At 49.4% G+C, this 20,043-nt stretch overlaps 1 protein-coding gene across 1 annotated transcript; it reads left to right on the top strand.

The window, feature by feature from the left end:
• The first annotated feature begins 709 nt into the window (after window positions 1-709).
• ENO1 (enolase 1) lies at window positions 710-13,486 on the top strand. The gene is made up of 12 exons (XM_040533656.1): window positions 710-791; window positions 3,775-3,868; window positions 5,045-5,140; window positions 7,658-7,716; window positions 8,620-8,689; window positions 8,900-9,033; window positions 9,183-9,405; window positions 10,912-11,109; window positions 11,345-11,546; window positions 11,938-12,046; window positions 12,476-12,534; window positions 13,026-13,486. The coding sequence occupies exons 2-12, from the start codon at window positions 3,784-3,786 to the stop codon at window positions 13,093-13,095; spliced, it is 1,305 nt and encodes a 434-aa protein (XP_040389590.1). The 5' UTR covers window positions 710-791; window positions 3,775-3,783; the 3' UTR covers window positions 13,096-13,486.
• The last annotated feature ends 6,557 nt before the right edge of the window (window positions 13,487-20,043 follow it).

Genomic DNA, 20,043 nt, shown 5'->3' with positions numbered 1-20,043 from the left:
GCTCCTGCCGCCGCTTCCCCCCGGAAATCTGAAGGGCGTTCACTTAAAAACCCAATAAAATTTTATTGTACGTGTGACTGATCGTACCCTAATAAAAATTCCCTTCTGCCCAGCCCTCCACGTGTCCACCACGTGCTGCTGCTTGCTGCTTTGTTTTTTTTTCTGCTTTTTTTTTTTTTTGCATTTTGCTGCTTTCGCCTTTTTTGCTTATTTTTTGCTTTTTGCTGCTTTTCTTTTTTTTTCTGCTTTTTTTTACATTTTGCTGCTTTTGCTTTTTTTGCTGCTTTTTTGCTCTTTGCTGCTCTTTGCTGCAAAGCTGCAAAGAAAGGGAAGGAATCCCTTGCCTTGCACGCCCGAACAACCAGAAAAACCCTGTGGCTGACCTGCAAGGATCTCCTACAGGAGGACACCAAAACCCCGGGGTCTCGCCCCGAAACTGGGGCTAGCGCCGTTCCCCCCCGCAGCCCCGCGTGGTTTGCTCCGCGCTTCCCCCTTCCCCCCCTCCCCCCAGCCCTCAGTGGTTCGCTCCGCGCGGCCCCGCCCCCCTCGCCGCGGGATTTTCCATCCGTCCGCGGCACGTAGCGCACGCGCCCGGCGCCGCCGCTGGCGCGAGGCGGTACCAACCAATGGGCGAGCGGTTCGGCGGCGCGGCGGCCAATAGGAAACGGGTGGGCGGCAAAACTGGCCAATGGGAGGCGAGGGGAGGGAGGAGCAGTGGTACGGGGGGTATATAAGCGGGCGGCGGAGCAACGGTCCCTTCCCAGTCAACGGCGGAGCGGAAAGGGTGCGGGGTGAGTGCGGCGGTGGCAGCACCTCATGGGATTCCACCCGATCCCTCTCAGGGGGTCCCCGGTCTTGTGGGGGCTCGGGCAGCGCGGCGGGGCCTGGGCAGGGTTTAACGTGGGTGTTTGTATCGTTACACAGCCGCCGGGCCGGGTTCGGGCCTTCCCCGCGGCGGCAGCGGGCGGCGTCCGTCAGCTTCGGGGGGGGAAATGTTGGGTGTTCGGGGTCAGCGCTGGGAGCTGGGTGCTCTCGGTCCCCCGGCGGGGTTAAATTGTGGTTTTATTGAGGGAGAGCGGGCGGGGAGCAGCCCCCCATAGCTCAGTGCGCACCTCAGCGGGGTGAAGCGGGGGAAAAATGGATTTTTAGGTGGCTGGCCTCGTGTGGGGCCGCGTGGAGGCTCTGGGTGCCCCGCCGTGCCGTTACACGCTGCTGAGTCACAGGGCTGGGGCTCGGGAGCCTGGCAGGAAGCGGCGGAGTTGGTCATCCGAGCCCCGGGCGGAGGCGAGGCGGTGCGAGGCCTCCTCCATCTTGCTGGAGAAGGAGAGGGAAAGTGGCGCAGCGCGCCCCGGCCTTGTCTCACACGCCTTGCTGCCCTTGCTTCGTGCTGCAGGGCACGGGCGTGACTTAACACCACGTGGAGCACCGAGGGGGAGAGCAGGAGGTGCCTCTGGTGGTCCACACGTGCCTGGTTTTTAGGTGTGCTACTGCACTACATTAGGAGCTGATGCAGTGAAGTCAAGGTCTGAGGTTATTTTTCCAGCATGGTAATGGTACGAGACTTAGTCTTACAGCATATCACTGCTAGCTGTGTGAAAGCCATGTGGCAGTTGGGTAATAAGACCTCTCAACTAACCAGGGTAGTTCTTTCTGGCCAAACTACTGCTGGTTTTTATTCTCTATTCCAACCCTCTTAACACATGGCTAAGAGAAGTGTGGCTGCAAAATACCTCCTTTGAGATCAGCTTTTGCATTGCTTGTGCTGCGTTCCCTGTGCGGAGTAGCATCAGGTAGGAGTGGATTTCTTGGACCCGAGCTGATAGTGAAGACAGTTCTCAGATTTGGGAGTGGTGCTGTGGGCTGTAGCTTAGCCTTGCAGTAGGTAACAACGTGGGCGCCCTTGGGAAGGGCAGGGAGCTGGTGTGCGTGGCTCCTCACCCAAAAGGAGACACTGACCTTGCCAGCATACTGTAGCACAAAACAGGGTTTGAGGCAGTACGTGCATAAAATACCCCACTGGTATTTGCTTGTGTTTGGCTTGCTCCATCACAAAGTACAAAGGTCTGGGGCAGGCAGTGCTACTGATGAGCTCTTTTCAAGCTCGTGTGCAGTTAGCATTTCCACAGCCAGACCTGTGCAGGGGCAGCTCTCACTTTAGAGCTGAGTTGTCTGCAGAGAGGGAGGCAGAACACTCCTTGCTCAGCCTGCGAGGAGCTAAACGCCATCAGGTTTAGGAATAACTCAGTGGGAATACTGTTTCTTGAACGCAGAAGGGAGGGGGCTTGCAAAATGAGCCAAAAAAAGTGTGAGGAATTTCTGGAACAGTGTAGTGCTGTGAAATGCCTCCCCCTGAAGAAAAGGGAGGGACTGCTGGGGAGGTCGTTTGTCAAGGACACTTGGGTAGTGTCAGACCTGGGGTACGGATGGGAGCTCCAGCGGTGTGTGCTGCTGGAGTGACCCCTGTATGAAGGTGAGGAAACATTACTGCATTGTGCTAAGCCTTCCTAGGGAGCTGCCTGTGCTCTCAGAGTAGTGCAGCTCATGCTTTGTAGCAAATCTGTGGCTCTGAAAAGGAAAGTAAGGTGTAAGTGCCAGCCTAAAAAGCTGTGAAAGCCCTCTTCAGATAAATGCAGGCTGTTCATATTGGGTGTTGCTTGGAGCAAGTGCAGAGATGTCTGCGTGGATGGGACTGATAATGGGGGAGTTGCAGGGATTTATTGCGAGCTTGCGTATTCCCCAATTAAAGCAGCAGAAGCACGGAGGCCAGATTGAACTAGCTTGCTCTGCTTCTTGTGGCAGTCGTATCATCTGTCAGCACGTGGGTCTTACAGTAAAGCAGATGATACCTAAAATACCTGGACTGCCTTGCGTGATCTGCTGTGAAGAGGCACGGCAGCTGGAAGGGGCGCTTTGAATCCAAGGGGGCGAACAAATGGCTGCCCGTGCCTTTAACGTGGGGAGAGGACTTTGCAGTGCAGCAGGAATGAGGGTAGGAAGCTGCCCCTGTGCAAGCAGCAGGGTTTCTGAGAGGCTCTCATCGGAACTTCTCAGTAATGAGTGGTTTGTGACAGTTCCCGTATGCAGGGTTTCCACCCACACGGGCTTGCCAGAAGCCAGCTTCCAGATGGTTCTGCTTCTGAGGCTGAGCTCGCTTCTCTGCGGATGAACTAGTTTGGTGCTAGTCCATGGCTTACAGGCATTTGTCTGACTTGATTTTTAAAATGTAGCTGAGCTTACATAAGGCATTCCTTACTGCGCTTTTATTAAGTAAAAATATATAGGTGGGGGGGAGGGAGGGCAGCATTCAAAGGACTGTGGTGACTTTTTCTTCTCTTTAAGAGGAAAGGCTATTCCTGTAGATGTTCTTCTCAAGAAAGGGCATAACTTACTGCTTAGTTAGAGCTGTGGCGGTCTGTTGCTATTTCAAGATAGGTTACATTCGGCTCTGAACAGCTGCTGTGCATACTAAGAACTGTTGCCCTCGAGTCTTTTATCAGAAAGAATTCTAACTAGCTGCAGAAATTTCCTGTATTGGGATTACTTGGCGGCTTTTATGTGGTAAGCGGTGGCATTCCTTTAAGACTCTGGAAACAAGGCTTCTGCTTTTTGATGGCTCTTCCTGCCCAGGTTGAGGTTCCTGTCCTCCTAATGTGAGACTCCAATCAAGTATTAAAAGCTTTCTTACTTGAAATAGTGTGAAGTGAAGTTTCTGACCTGTTCTCATAACTACAGATGATGCTGCAGAATATAAACTAACACTGCACTCTTTTTCAGGTGTTCAAGATGTCCATTCTCAAGATCCATGCCCGTGAAATCTTTGATTCCCGTGGGAATCCCACCGTAGAGGTAGACCTCTACACCAACAAAGGTGAGTCCTTAGCTCTAAATCGTTTTGGTTTCTGTTTCAGATAGAACTGGAGAGGCAGTTTTACAATGGAATGATTTTTAAGTGTGCTGCTTTTTGCAGTCTAAACTGTAAAAGTATTAATCCAAACAGTGCAACCTGCCTTCGTTCCCTTGTCCTGAGCTCAAACTGGGATAGCACTGGCATACTCGGGGTTAACAAGGCCTTGGTTCCTGTTCTTAAGTAACTGCTTATGGACTTAGTTTTTCTGTGATCACGAAACCCTGTATGACTGCACTTGAGGAAGCTGAATTTCTCAAGCGGTCGCTTTGTGTAATGAAACAGTCCTCTGCTGCAGAGCTGAATCCTGGGTAAGGATTTCTTCTCTGCATAGGTAATCAGGCATGACTGAACAACTTGTCTAATTGGGTTTTCCTGTGTAACATCTTATATTTCTAATTTTTGTAGGACTTTCCTTTGGTTTTTGTTAGTTGTTCATCCCATATCTGATGGGACCTGACAAAGGCATTGTACAAACACATACCAGTGTGGTTTGGTGGAATGAGCACACACAATAGCTGTAATATGCTAACTAAATAGCTGATCTTTCTGCCTCAAAAGATTAATGCAGTCATTTAATGAGATTGCCCCCACTAAGCTCTTTGCTGTCATGGGATAAGGGAAAGGCTGGAGATTGAAGTTGGCATCCTGAACCACAGGCAGCGTACCAATTGGTTCTTACGGTTCAGCACCCTTGGCTGGAAAAATGGGCTGTCCGAAGGGCTCAGAGCTCGGAGGGACAAAACAGGCCTCCGAATTGTCCCTTGTGTGCCTTTACCTTACAAGAGCCTAGAAGCTCACCTGCTAGATAAATGGGGCTGAAAAGCAGATGCACTGAATAAAGCTACCTTTTAGGAAGGAGAACGGATGGCTTTCCAAGCTTACACTTGAAATACGGATTGGAAGAGAGGCATATTCTTGTGAGTGAGTCAAAACCTGCTGTAGGGAGATGCTGCTGTGTTGGTGACACTGTAATGGAGCCAACAGCTCGCTCAGGGTCACTAAGTGACCAGAGGTTTGGTTTAGAGCTTACCTCTCCCATCTCTAGGGGTGGAAGTATGTGGTAGGCTGGGGTTGTGTGAGCAGGGAATGCTTTGCAGGTTAGAATGCGCTAAGAGAATTCTTTTTCTGTTTAAACAGGTCTGTTCAGAGCTGCTGTTCCCAGCGGTGCCTCAACTGGAATTTATGAAGCTCTGGAACTTCGTGACAATGATAAGACACGCTACATGGGGAAAGGTAAACCTGAAATTTGGTGCCTGGCTTCTTACAGTGGCTGTGTCGCTGCAGATGGCTATGCTAGTTAGACAGCGTTAGAGGAGACATGGGCTTTTTTTTACTGCCTCCTGTAGTCTGTACAAGGTGTGGCAATTAAACAGAAGGGATGAAGGTGAACAGTGAAATGGTAGTGCCCTACCCACGTGTAAGCTGTGTGGTGGTAGAGGTGCAGCACCCTGCTGGGTTTTCCAAGGGACACTGAGGAGAGGGACTGCCTCCAGCATTGCATGGTGTGCGGGGCTCAGGCACGCCAGCTGGCTGACCCTGTCCTAGTACAGTGTGCTGAAACACTTTGGTATTCCACTTCTGTTGCCCTGTACATGGTGCATGTGAGAGTAGAGTGTCCTAAGAGCATCTGAACTACCTGTTCCAAAAGGCTTGGTGATGCTGCAGCTAGTCACAAGATCTCTTTGTAGCCCAAATTTGTCCAAGAACTATTAAGTGCATCTGCTGTGGCACTGTACGCTCCTCAGCTCACAGCATGTTAAGTCCTGAGCTCGAGGTTTATGCCAGCTGCTGACCACAGGTAACATGCAACTACCCTAGTAGCAGTCACTGAAATGCTTTCGTTTCAGGCTGCATTGTAGCTAAAGGCACTTGATCTTTGTCTTCCATTGCAGATGGTCCTAATACGTAAGTTTGTGTTAGTGGCATACTATCTTAATTGTCTGTGGACTGATTCTAAGTCCTGAAAGGCAACTTGGCAGTAGTCATGAGACTGGCTTGGAAACAAGCATGGAAGAAAATGAATAGCCGCATACAAGATGCCATTAACTAATAAACACCCTAGTAGCGATTGTTAAAACTACTCTGGGAGCTTGGACAGTAGGTCCAAGAGCTTTTTAACTTGGTGCTGTAAAACCACTGGTGGCGCTTTCCAAGTATGTGCAATCGATTCACCTTTCAGCTGAGAGAAGCAATTTTGTCAGTACTCCAAACTTTTGTCAGTCAGATGAAAGGAAGCTGAAATATTTTGTGCCTATTGAGGAAGTGGTCAGAGTGGATAGCTGCTGAACTGAACGTGCAAAGCCATGTCTGAGAAAATTCACAGTGGTTATTACTTCGATACAAAATAAACCTCAAATTACTCGGTATCCCAAAGAACAGAAGATCTTAGGCTATCCACATAGGGCACTTTTCCTTAAGAAGAGTAAATGCGTTCTTACCTCTGTGTGCTAAATAGGTTTGTGTGCTTAGACCTGTGAGGTCTGATCCTGTAGACAGTTAACCGGACAGTAGTCTAAGCTTCTGCAACAGGCTATTACAGCTGAAGGTTTTTATCACCCAGCAAATAACATGAGTCAAGAAAATCACTGCATGGGATGAGTTGCAGATAGCTGGAAGGACTTTTGTAATTTAAATCTGCTGACTTAGACTATTTGAAAGGCAATTAATGTGGCTCAGGGTGCACTTAATTAGCATTCACCAGGTTCTGAAGCCTAGGTCTTGGGAGATGTTTAAAAGCTCTGCAGGGATGACAGCATTCCTGAGGCTAATGGTGTAGCTGGCTAATGATGGCCTCTGCTGATGGGGAAGAAGCAAGTTCTTAGTGCAGCTCCTGGTTTACCTGGTGGTGGGGCCACACAGATTAAAAAGGGCGCTGTGTTCACATGCTTTTCCCTATGTGAGGCAACATTCAACCTGAATGCATGCATCCAGGTACAGGGGCAGTGCGTAGGCTTTCTGCACTATATTGAGTGTAAAACATACTCTAAGGTGATGCTTTAGTAGTGTTACAGGATGACAGCATAGCGAAATGCCAGAGCTGCGGCATGCTTAACTAGCAGGGAAACCTTTTTCTTTCCCCCTACTCATCCATTCTATGAGCAGATAGGAGTAGCATATCCTAAAACCTTTATTTATTCAGCCACTAAAGGTTTGGGTCCACAGTTTTGCAGCATGAAACCAGGGTGGAAAGAACCAACACAGCCTGGCTGGCAGCTGCACAGTTTTTCTCTACCCTTTGAACCCTTTTGTTTCTGGTCTACAGCTCAGTATCAGACACTTGCTAACCCGTAGGTCTGTTGCCCTACTTGTGTCCTTTTCTTGTCTTTGCATGACTGATTTTTGTCTTTGGCTGTGAGCCTTCATCTCTTCCTTGATTCTCTTGTCCATTTCGCTTCTGTCAGGTGTATCCAGAGCTGTTAAATATGTTAACGAGTTCCTGGCGACAGCATTGTGTACACAGGTAATGGATGTGCTTTCAGTGCAACCTTGTCACTTGGACAAAGTTCTCCAGTGCATGGTCTTGCAAACTAACATTGCAGCAGGCATTCCTAGATGATGCTTATTTCATGCGACTTGCACTCAGTTGGGACAGGGTCTGTAAGCGTTCAGATCTAGCAGTAAGCTCAGGTTGGATTGGGGTTTGAATAGCATGAGGTGGTATTTTTGAGATTTTATTGTTACTGAGATCATCTACTAATGCCTGCGTAACAAGTGTGGTTGACCAGTGTCTGATTTGCTTGTTCCTTCCAGGTGTCTCAAAAGCTGTTGAGCACGTCAATAAAACAATTGCACCCGCACTGATTAGCAAGGTAGGAGTGATCTGTCTTCTGCTAACATCAGCTAATGCCAGTCCAGTGCATCCTAGCTGATGTTTGTCTCTAGAGACAGTTACAGGAACCGTGTTACGTGGGGGATGCTAGCATGTGTACCGGAGTGCATGAGAACAAACTGACTTACAGTAATTGCTTCCCTTAATGACTGCGTATCTAACACTTAATCAAAACAGTCTCCAGCAGCCTAGTGTTGCTGTGTGCAGCAACACTTAAGCACCTGGGAACCTCAGTGGAGTGCAGCTAAGATGCAAGCTGCCTTATGCTTAAAAGGGTGGCTGAATGGTAGGGGGGGACTGGGTTTTTTCCAGGCTGGCTAATCTGGGGGGAATCTTAGGGGAATATTAGGGAAGTTGGCTTGAGTGAGATTCCTATGCCATTTGTGGGCACTGAGCACTAGAAAGGATGGGGCAAGGCAGTGATAATACCTAAAGTGATGGCACATTCTTAGCCATTATTGCAAACATTGTGTGCTGAGCTATAAATGGGTTTGTGATCTGAGCATGCTGGTTGTCTTTAAGCTTGAAGTGAAGGAGCAGAGGGCGTAAATTGGAGCTTTCTTCCATGTCAGGCCGAGAGCAGCGTAACTGGCCCTGTAGTCAGGGAGCTAAAGGACGTGGCAGCCTTACAGCTCTGCCCGAATGTCTTCTGTCTGAAGAACAAAACAAGTTTTTGGCGTGCCCAACTTATGTCAGCCTTGGGGAAGTGACCAGAAGATGCTGCTGTTTGATAATGGCCAGAAGTAGTCCGCTCTGCTGTTGGGTAGTTGAGTTGCATTTAAGCAATTCCTGGTGCCTGCCAGCGAAGTAAAGATGCAGTGGGTAGGTGAGAGTTCTTAGAGCCATGTTTTGCTTCATCAGCGTTTTGCTTCTTTCTCTGCAGAACGTCAATGTAGTGGAGCAAGAAAAGATTGACAAACTGATGCTGGACATGGATGGATCGGAGAACAAATGTAAGTGGGCTCTGTTGTGGTAGGCACGAAGAGATAAAGGTTGTTTTTGCAGAAGGCTTGTTTACCTTATCAGAAACGGTGTACTGCAAACAGTGTGCAGTGCACGGCTTAGGCTGTGCGCTTACGTAACTGAGACCATAATAGTGCTGGTACTGCTGAATCTCTTCAGGAAAATTCAGCATTTCTGTAAACAATTTGTTCCTATTTCAGCTAAATTTGGTGCCAATGCCATCTTGGGTGTATCTCTGGCTGTATGCAAAGCTGGTGCTGCTGAGAAGGGTGTCCCCTTGTACCGTCACATTGCTGACCTCGCTGGAAACCCAGAGGTCATCCTGCCTGTTCCTGTAAGTCTCCTGATAAGGCTAGCTAAAGGCTTGATCCGGCCAGGTGCTTCACAATGTCTCCTGGTCTTGGATCAAGCGTTCTTGATGGTGGAGTGTCTCTTGCTGTTGTCCACCTACACTGAAGCACTTCTCTTTCTGGTTACTCCAAGGCTTTCAACGTGATCAACGGTGGCTCCCATGCTGGCAATAAGCTGGCTATGCAGGAGTTCATGATCCTCCCTGTGGGTGCTGACAGTTTCAAGGAGGCGATGCGCATTGGTGCAGAGGTCTATCACAACCTAAAGAACGTCATCAAGGAGAAGTATGGGAAGGATGCAACCAACGTGGGTGATGAGGGTGGCTTTGCCCCCAACATCCTTGAAAATAAAGAAGGTAAAAATAAGCTTGGTGGGGTGGGAGGTATAACTGATCGCCTGTTTCTTTGCTCTGCTTCTGTCCTGACAAGCTTTCTAAGATCCTGTTGTGATGCGGTGCAGTGTAGAGCTACTCTCCTTGAAATCAATTTATGTAGCTTGACAGGGTAGCTTTCACTTCAGTGCCTCATCAGTACTTTGCTTCTGTACCACTCTGAGGGAATCTTACCACCTGCCAGTTAAAGGGGTGGTCTGGGCATGTCTGTGCATCTTGGGCTTCCTAGAAGTCAGTGGTCGAAGTTTAGTGGACTTATTTTTCTGCTGACAAAGGAGGAAAACAGTTTGAACTGTGCCTGCTGATGTGTGGGAGTGCGTGTGGGCCAACCTGGGACACAGAGGCATTTGTTGTCTCCACAGCCCAACAGTTCTGTTCAGAAGGCTGCAGGGGAAGGGGGGGCACAGTCTGTCTTGTGGGAAGTGAAATGCTTGTTCCTACAAAAATGATGTGTACCCAGAAGGGCTGTTCTATGGCCTTTTTGTGCAGAAATGGAGCTGGTAATAAGCCAGTACAGTGCTAAACTCAAGTTGCTTGCATCCTTGAAAGTAGCTAGTTACGGTATTGTTGAAGTTGGCCTCTGAACTGTAGCTGCCTTTTCTGATACTGAGGCTAATATCTTTTCCGATAATGAGCCAGCAGTGGAAATCCACGTGTTCCCTGTATCGCACGGTTAAATGCAGATTTTGCTAGGTCTGTACCCTGAGACATCAACGGAGATGACCTTGGGTGACTATTACAGTCCAAGGAATCTGCGTTGTTGGTAGCAGCTGCTCTTGCAGTTTGTACAACATGAGCATCTTTAAAAAACACTTTATGTAAGCTTCCTACTGTAAATAGCCTGGCTGACCTGGCTGGTTGGCTTGGAGTCAAGGATGCTTGAGGGAGTCTTCCTGGCAGTGAACGTACCGAGTTTCCTTGTTCGGACTCTGCCAAACAGTAGCATAGTGGGTAATATCCCAAGACTCCTACTGAGTAGTTAAATTCCCTCTTCTCTAAATAAATGTGCAAGAGGAGAACAGGTAGATGCAAAGAGAGGGTGCCCCGTGCAGTAGCAGGTTGTATCTCGTTGCATGTCAGGATCTGGGTGCTCACTTCTGTCATGGTCAGCACCTGATCTGGAGCTGAAAGGGATTCATGTGTGGTCACTTTCCTGCCCGTGTTCATAAAGCAGCAAGAAGTTGTAGTATCACCTTGTCTCAAGCTTGCTGGCTGACCTGTAGTCCTGCCTGAAGAGATCAGAAATGCCGTAGAGGTGTCTCGGGGGTATTACAATCCAAAAGCAGTATTGAAGTAGTAGACTGTTTAAATTAGTACAGAAGCTGGAGCGTTAACATTTTGTGTGGCCTTTGGGCTTCCTATAGGGGGTAATGGAGATTCCTGGCCAAGTGAATGTACTGTTGTTGGCAACTGATTAGCTTCGTGTTGAGGTGTTCAGCAGGAACTCACCGGTGCCTAACTGTGTTTCAGCCCTGGAGCTGCTGAAGACTGCCATCGGTAAGGCTGGCTACTCTGACAAGGTTGTCATTGGCATGGATGTGGCTGCCTCAGAGTTCTACCGTGATGGAAAGTACGACCTGGACTTCAAATCCCCCGATGATCCCAGCAGATACATTTCTCCTGACCAGCTGGCTGACCTGTACAAGGGCTTTGTGAAGAACTACCCAGGTAAGTCCTTCAACAAGGAAGCAAAAAATTTGTGGAGAAATAGGGGTTGATTGAAAAAAGTTAGGATGCGGCCTCCCTTGTTTGCAGATCACAGGCAGAACAAACCAGCTTTCTAGGAGTTGTAGCCATGTTTTTTGGGGTGGGTAATGCTTGTTTGAAAGCAGGGTTAGCAACGTGCTGCAGGCCTGAGCTTTCGTGGTGGTATTTTGTTAAATCTCCTTCTGTCTTCCTCCAGTGGTGTCCATCGAGGATCCATTTGACCAGGATGACTGGGCTGCCTGGAAGAAGTTCACTGGCAGCGTTGGCATCCAAGTGGTTGGTGATGATCTGACTGTGACCAACCCGAAGCGTATTGCCAAGGCTGTGGAGGAGAAATCCTGCAACTGCCTCCTCCTCAAGGTCAACCAGATCGGATCTGTAACAGAGTCCCTACAAGCGTAAGTTGTTCTCCCTTCTTAGCCATGTCACGGAGAGGGATCCTTTAGTGCATGAGAGCGGGACTGTGTAATTGAGGGGGATGAACATAGAGAACAGTGCAATAGAAATCTGATTGGACATTTGTGAGGGGACTAAAAGTTAACTCACAGAGGCTATTGGCAAGCAAACCTGTACCTTCACGGCCTTGAAGTCATATAGGCGCATAGAACACTGCCTAAGCATGCGTAAAAGCAGCTTGTTATCACTGTTTTCACGTGATCCTAGCCCTGACATACCAAAGGGCAGTTCTGTCTTGCCAAAGCAGAGAATACCTGGCGCTTGGCAGCAGCATTAGAGCGAAGGTCGTAATGCAAATAGGGTGGTGTGACGCTTTGCCTGTCTCTCTTCCAGCTGCAAGCTTGCCCAGTCCAATGGCTGGGGCGTGATGGTGAGTCACCGCTCTGGAGAAACAGAAGATACCTTCATTGCTGACCTGGTGGTCGGTCTCTGCACTGGTCAGGTTGGTGTCTGTACCTGCTGTAGTTTGCTTCCTTGTCTGATTAGACAGTGCCATGATGCATAGCAGGTGGGGTCTGCTGTGACTTAAGGCATGAAGACTTCCTGCTCGTACGTACAGAAAGCTGATCTGCCTAATGGGGCTGTGGCATGGGAGCATGTTATCTTGTGTAAACTCACCTTTAGCCATCAATTAAACTTCTGAAAGTGAACTCCATTGGGTATGTCAGGATTTGATACGGAAGCTGTTCCAAAGTGAACCTTCCTTATTGCTCCTGAGCACTATCATGTTTGAGTGTACGGGTATTCAAAGCCTGGTGCTGAAATCAAGCTTGTAATTGCGCTTATTACTCCAAATAGAGTAGTTTTGTAGTTGCATTCATGGTCTTACTTCTGCTATAGTTCCTGACCAGCCTTCTGATTTCCCTTCCAGATCAAAACTGGTGCCCCCTGCCGATCTGAGCGCCTAGCCAAGTACAACCAGCTGCTGAGGTGAGACTTGAGATGGGAAAAGGGATTAGGGCTGGGTCTGACATAAAATGGATGCTCCACTAATGCATTCAGGGCACAGCTTGCTCTTCTGTGCAGCTTAAGGACAAACTGACGCTAGTAGAAATGCTTTTGGGCTGGTGCCCTGCTTGCAGAGCTGGCAGTGGGATGAATGAGTTGAAGGGGTTATGGTCATAATGGAGACACAAAAGGGGAGCCTCACACAGTGTTCAGTGACATTGTCTCTGTGAAGTTGTCCTGACTGCATGATGCAGTTGCCTTGGGCAAGCATTTCAAATGTTTGAGCAGAGTTGGGTAAGATGAGGGTTACTGACCAGGGCAGCTAAATATGCGACTGTTCAAGTTGCTTGGGGAAACTGACTGGTGACCCTGATGGTACCCTCAGTACCTGTTAGATCAGGTGGTTTGGTGTAAGGTCAGTGGCTGTGCCAATGCAGTTCTGCTCACTCAGCATTTTCTTCCCTTGTCTTCAGAATTGAAGAGGAGCTTGGCAGCAAGGCCCGCTTTGCTGGAAGAAACTTCAGGAACCCTCGTATCAACTAAGCTGCGTGGATCTGACACCCCTGTTCTGGTTTAAAGCACTAGTCACCTACTTAGATCACAATTCCTGTATTAGAAAGATGAGGGCAGCTGAAGGAAAAAGACCGGTTTGCAGGTCCTCTCCCTCCCTAGATGACTCCTTCACCTAGTGTTTCCACCAGCTCTGATCTGTTACTTGTAACAATCTGCTTTTGTAGAACAATCCCAGTGAGGTTTTGTGTTAAACATGCTCTGGAACCATGACCCGTTGACACTGGGCATAAGCAATTCCCTTCTCTGCCTGTCTGGTCTTTGATGTTTGGAGCTGTTTGACTTGCAGGACAGCAAGAGGTACCTACAAACAGAGATAGTAGTGTTTTTACATGTGATAAATAAAAAGCATCAAACAACCCAACGAAGTGTGGCTTTGAGTTGCTTTGGGGGAGAGTGAGGAGGAGGGGTACCTGTGTCTGCATAAGCGTGTCCTGTTTCAGGCAGCAGAGTGAGAGTTGGACTAATCACTGTGGTTTGGGGGTGGACTTAAATTGCTTTGTGACAAATACACAAATAATTAGCTGTATGTATGTGCTTGCAATCAAAAAGTGGCCTTCAAGGATGTTTTGTTGTGTGAAGCTGGGATGAGACATAGGTTTTGAACTATGAGATCAGTTACAATCCCTGAGGGAAAGAGAGAAGCTCAGGGCCTCCTTAATTCAGCAAAGGTAAGCTGTGTCTGGGCGAGTGCTGTGATCAATGTTTATCGTAGACCATTGCAGATGTCTGCTCTGTCTCTCTATAGCATTACTGGGGCGGGGGGGGACAGTGCTGGCCTTGGTGTATAGCAAGAAGCTGACAGTTAACCATCTTGAAGGTAATTTGCAGCCTCCATCTTGATCTGCTGCTGCTGTATGGTGTACTTCAACAGGATGTGAGCTGTGGGACAGTACTGCTCCCAAACCCTTGTGCTCGGAAGAGGAAACTCAGGGGAAGCCCCTGAAATCTGTTGTAACAGCGATTCTAGGAGGCTGTGATATTTTTCAGAGACTTTTATGTAACGGTGCAGGGAACCCTGGTACGAGTGGGATGCCATATTGAATTAAAACCAAAACCCTAATTAAAAACTGCTGTGTTTGTTTTGTCATCACTAATAGCACTCTAATACAAGGTGTAATTGAAAGTTGCTCTGATAGCTGCACTTAATTTTTGCCCTATTAGTAACCAGGTACTGTATTTCACAGAGGGGGAAGAAGAGACTTCAGGGGCTTTCCAGCTGTGTGAGAACAGATGGCCATAAACAAAAGGCATATGAGCAAATACTTGTTTTTCCAAAAGGCTTTATTCTGTTCAGGTTGCAGCTCTGCTAGGAAGGGAAGGCAGTAAGTGCAAAGCGGCTCGTTCCTGGTCAGTGCTGATGCTCTTGAAGGTGAGGAAAGAAGAACGCCTTGGCCTGGGGACCAGCAGGAGCCACGTTCAGGGTTCTGCCTCCAGCACTGTGGGGTTGCTGTCAGAGCAGCATCATCTAAAAGGGAGCAGAGGCGTGATGTTAGATGCGTGCCAAGCAGGGAAAAACGAATTATTGCACAATTGAGGGAGGGGTTGTTTAAGCCAATTCCTACTGCATATGGTTTTTTTCCCCCATAATGGCTGCTTTGTGAAAAAAAGATGAATTCCTGATTCACTTCAGTGGCTGTTCTGCTAGTCTTTCGATTCTAGGAGATTAAAATACCAATGGCTGGAAATTTGTAGTGTGAGGAGCACAGCAGTGCCCCGCTGTGGCTGTTGCCTGTGTTGCAATGGTTCCTTGCATTGTAAATCGATTTTGTATCTGCTATGGTCTAAAATCAGTAAGCAGGAAATGAAAGCCAGTGATGCTGCAGGGTGTGCTTTAAAAATTGGATTTTAATAAAATCTTCAGTTTTAGACTGAAAAAAAAACTTTACTTCAAAAGTCCCTATTTAAAAAATACAATGCTATAACAGAGTAGCGTGAGGACTGAGTTGTATCCCTAAATAAATCTGTGCATTGGAGGTTGAGGTGGGATCGTGCCCTGGGAGTAGCGAAGCCACAAGAGAGGCTGTGAGCCACTGGGAGGTGCTGGGGCTGCCTCATGCTAGCATGAGCAATAGCTGTGAAAGGCTTCAGCACACAGGGCCCTGTTCATGGGGACGCCTGGCTTCTGTGGTCTCCCTTGATGGATATGTTTGAACTAGAAAGGCTCAGCTGTTGTTGGCATTTCTATAATACCTCGTCTCATAAAAAAGACTGGGGAAAGTGCATCACCCAGACTGCCAAACACCCCTCACAGGGGCAGAGAGGTTTTGGCATCTGCTCTAACTGGATCTACAGAGGGAGGAAAATAACAGGTCATATATGCTGCAGTGTATTTCTGATGCGAGTAGCCCCTGTGCAAAAGGCTAAAGCCAATCTCAGGGACAGTGGCCCACGGCCCTCTTCATACACGGGCATTCAGTGGAGTTATGTGGAACTCCCCTGGCCCAGGCTGTGTTTGTTTGGAGCCAGCGCTGTGTTTTGCAGTATCCAAATGGACCAAAATGGACCAGCACCCGTCGGGGTGAGGTGAATTCAGCCCCCACCCATGGCTTCGGCTCCCCGGCCCTGCAGCCAGCTCAGCAGATGGGGTCTGAAAGTAAATGCAGGCACAGCTGGCTGCTGGAACAAACCTCCCTGTAAAGACAATAACTGGTGCAATGAAACCATTCCTGCTTTGTTGGGCAGCTGGCAACTGCTGCTCCTTATGAGATTTATCTCCTCTGTCAAGCCCTTCTTAAGAAGAGCTTTGCTATAAATACCAAATTTACCAGCCCCAACTCAGCCCGTGGTAAATGCTTCCTCTTGCACAAATTTGTCCTTTCATGAGGCATTGGCGTAGGCTGGTTGCACTCCGTGCAGATTTGAAACCTGGTGCACTTTTCACACACAGCTGATCTCTGAATTAGACCTGTTAAATGAATAAACCAGCTAATTACACACAAATCCTATCAAGGGATTTTTCTTCTGTCAAAGAGGCAGGCCTGTAATGTATGCAAAATGGTTTGGAAAGCTTTTTTTTAGCAGAACTGTGTCAGGAAGCAAGAGCCACGGTTGGTCTTCACATGGTGCTTCAGCAAGTGAAGGCTGAATTCTCAACCCACCTTACCTGGGCGGGTAAGTCTGTGTTCACACCTGGAGATTTTCTTTTAGTAAGCAGAAGAAGGGCAGGAAGGAGCTGGGAAGCAGATCACCGGCCGCTCTAAGGTGACAAAGCCCTGCCTGGCTGTGACACGGGGCCGTGCACCAGCAGGGGCTGGCACCAGGACTGGTGTCCTGGTGTGCGGTTACAAACTGGGGGGAAAAAGAGAGGGAGTTCACCGAGCTGGAATCCTCTCTACAGGTGAATAGGTTGGTCCCAGCTCTGACAAAAAGCCTTCTGTTAGCAAAGCCCAGGTAATAATAATTCATTATCATTCACACCTTGTTGTCGGTGTGTGATGGAGAGCTGCTACGGGTACAGTTACAGACATGGTGTGTCTTACAAAAATTGCACGTAAAATGGCAAGGTTAGAAGAAAATCAGTCAGGTTCTGAAGCCAGAAGCTGTTCAGTCAGATGCTGTCGAGTTGTACGTGCCTGCCTGCACCAGCAACACCGTCCCATGGTGTCAGGGGCTGTGCTCACCCTGTCCCATCAAACGAGAGCTATGTAAAGCTTTCAAGTGAAATCATAGAGAGTATTTGGGCCAGATCAGCGAGGTGCTTCCAGCTGCAGACAATTCAGGCTCCACCTAATGAGGCTGCAGTGTTGAAAGGAGTTCCTCGCAAAGGAAGAAAAGAGACTGGAATAGGTAAGTGCTGAAACGCGGGGCCCTGGTTTGTAGATAAGAATGTAAAGTGCGTTAGAGGAACGGGAACGATCAGTAATTTCGTGTGTGCGTTTGGAGTGAGGGGAATAAGCGAACAGGGAACACGATGTGATTGCAGAAAATCAAAACCTAAACCCGCGGTGCTGGAGAGGTGGAGAGCTGTGTCTGCTCCTTAATCAGGGCTCGAGTCCTGCTGCACAGCTCCTCACCTCTCTGCGCTGTCCCCACGGAGCTGCTGCTCGAAAGGCTGTGCTTTATACCGGAGTGCAAATGTAGCACAGCCAGTGTCTTTATTGCTGTAATAATTTGCAGGGCTGGCACTCTTTGGAGTAGAAGGAGGTGTCAGCTTAGCAAACATGGATTGGGAGGCTATTCTGAGAATAGCAGGCAGCCTTAAAAGCAGAGCTGAAGCGAGAAGCAGGCAGAGGAGATGACTGATGAGCAGAGAGGAGAGGCAGGTGGCACTTCGGGGAGCTATTCAGGTAACAGGATACATAATGGAGTGATGCAAAGGACTGGAGAGGGAGAGCTCTCCCATTACCTGCTGGCTCTATTTCCAGGTTCCTGGAGGTAGCTGCTTGGCCCTGTAGCCCAGCCTGCTCTTAGTGTTCGTTTCCCACCAATATCTTGACTTTTGGCTCTTGTACTGGCCCCATCTCAAAGAGCTCGTTTGGGCAGGAGGGAACGGTGCCATCCTGCTCTTAATTGTTGAGAGGCCAAATGCGTTAAGGGTTGGCTTTCTCCCTAGACATTAGCCCCTCTAGGGAGCCAGCACAACGCTCAGAAATAGAAGCTGTTAGAGCCAGGCATGGCTTCTGCTCCTCTGGTTACTGATTTTCCAGTTTTGTAGCGTCAGAACAGGGCCCTACCTGCCAGCTGCAGCACCAGTGTCAGGCCCAGCAGCGCTGCTGTAACCTTCCTGCTCGGCATCTAAATTCATCCAGAAATCACAGCGTCGCTCCTGGTGCAGCTGCTGCTGGGTGCTGACTGCCCGATCCCCTGCCTGGTGGGGACAGCAGGGGATGTCACAGCTTTAGCTTACAGCAGGGGATGTCACTGGCTTTATACATGTCCATGGCACACAAAATCACAGAATATGGAAGGGACGCACAAGGCTCATCGAGTCCAACTCCTGCGTCCCTAAAGCACCAGCCAAAAAATCAGACCATGTATCTGAGAGCGTTGTACAAAGGCTTCTTGAACTCTGGCAGGCTTGGTGCTGTGCCCACTGCCCTGGGGAGCCACTTCTGGTGCCCAGCCACCCCCTGGGTGAGGAACCTTTCCCTAACACCCAGCCCGACCCTTCCCTGTTGCAGCTTCAAGCATTTCCTTGGGGCCCAAGGATACGGTGCTGGCCGGGGTGATGCTCTGGATTGCCCAGTGCCCCTGCTTCATCCCAGTCACTTTTACTCCCCAATTTTTGTGCCATTCCAAAATGTCAGAGAGATTTTCCTCCCAGACAATTGATTTCAAAAAGAAACAAAACTGCAATTGAGCAGCGCATCGATCTCGCTCCCCGCAGGAGCTGCTTGGCTCAGTGAAATCCTGAGACTCACTGTGATTTTACCACCTCTAGCATGGGTGAATATATATTTTTTTTTTGCCTCCTGCTTGCACCTGGCGGGCCCTCACGCAATGCTGTCCCTGTCTCATCCTGTACATCCAGCTGCAGCCTGAGCATACCAGGGGAGCCTGTGGCAAGCGCTGCCTGCGCCGTGCCCTCTGGTGTCCCCATTAAGGGACCTCGGCCAGCCCTGCCACGTCTTTCTGGCTGCGTGCAGGAGCTGCAGGAGCTCGCAGGCACAGCGATGTGTGTCAGCATCCTCGCCAGCCGGCGGCTGCGGGAGAAACCCCGCTGCAGCACGAAGGAGCAGCAGGAGCAGGTGATGGGAGCACAGCGGCCACTTTTTCCCCTTCAGGAGGGTGTTCGGCTCACCCTGCGTGCCGGTCGTGGGCGGCTGGTGGATGCGGGGAGAGGATCCCAGCGGGCAGCCAGCCAGCCCTGCCTGCCCTGCAGCAGCAGCTCGGGCTGCAGCCTCGTGCTCCCTTTCACAGCGGGGTTTAAAGAACCGTGCCAGGCACCGGCTCGGTCCCACCGCTCCCTCTGAAGCGTTCGTCACTGCTCTCTTTGTATCGTTGGGCAGAACGATTTCCTTGTAGAGGCGAGCTGGGGGTGGCTGTGAGAACAAAATGCGAGGAGCCTTCCTGCCCGCGCTCCTCTCTGAGCAAGTGGGGAGTGCAAGGAAGGAAAGCACCAGGTCCTGGTCACCTCCTCGTGCCGGACTCATTTTTGTAGTGTGCCTGTGGGGAAAATCTCCTGCCTCTAATACAATGCACAGGTTCAGCTCTGTCTAGAAACTCATTTAATGATCCAGGTTGGCATTTACGGGCTGAAGGTACGGGGAAGAAAACGAGACACACCTCGTTACATCCCAGCCACCCAAAGAGGCTGGGGAGTCCCACAGTGGGGGTGCAGCCTGCCCGCTGACAGCACCCACGGGAGCACCCGGGCTGGTGCCTTTCACAAGAAGACGAGGGCTCTGCGTGGTGTCTCTGCCCCACGAGGGCTGTGTCACCCCGTGTCACCCTGTGCTGCCCAGAGAGGGGCTTTTGGGGAGCAAGGGCTCCTTCCCTGCCCGCTGCTGCCCTTTGGGCGGCTCAGCTCCTACCGGCAGCGGCGGATGGCAGAGCTCCTCTCTGCCCACCTGGAACTGGTTACGAACTTGGCAAAAATGCTTTGAGCTCAAAATATTATTTCCGTGCTGGTGTGTTTTGTTTCAGCCTTTTGAGAACAAAACGCTTGCCCTAACTTTGTTTATTTTGAAGGGATGTTGCTTTTGAAAACTCCTTAAGAAAGCTTTCATAACAAACTAACAAGGAAACCAAACACTTCCTGCCAGACAAAACATTTTCTTTGCTGATGTTCCACATTGCTGAATGTCTTGGTTTCAGGGTGACCCAGAACAAGACGTGCATGAGCAGAGGGACAGGAACGGGGATTTTGTGTGCATTTAACTGCAGCACAGGAGTTGCCTGACGCCCTCAGACCACAAAACCCACTCACACCCCTGTTGTTGGGTCTCTTTTCCATAGTGTGTGTTTTATGATGGGTTT

The sequence above is a fragment of the Cygnus olor genome, chromosome 21 (genome assembly GCF_009769625.2).
Source record: "Cygnus olor isolate bCygOlo1 chromosome 21, bCygOlo1.pri.v2, whole genome shotgun sequence".
NCBI lineage: Eukaryota > Metazoa > Chordata > Aves > Anseriformes > Anatidae > Cygnus > Cygnus olor.
The sequence above is the reverse complement of the archived record's forward strand: the minus strand, read 5'-3'. Positions and strand labels throughout refer to the sequence as shown.

What these genes read in the sequence shown, in the direction of transcription:
- ENO1 (XM_040533656.1), top strand. Translation starts at nt 3,784, where the DNA reads ATGTCCATTCTCAAGATCCATGCCCGTGAAATCTTTGATTCCCGTGGG. An exon ending in AGGTCATCCTGCCTGTTCCT is followed by an intron (nt 9,034 to 9,182) that starts GTAAGTCTCCTG and finishes GGTTACTCCAAG; the next exon opens with GCTTTCAACGTGATCAACGG. An exon ending in CATCCTTGAAAATAAAGAAG is followed by an intron (nt 9,406 to 10,911) that starts GTAAAAATAAGC and finishes ACTGTGTTTCAG; the next exon opens with CCCTGGAGCTGCTGAAGACT.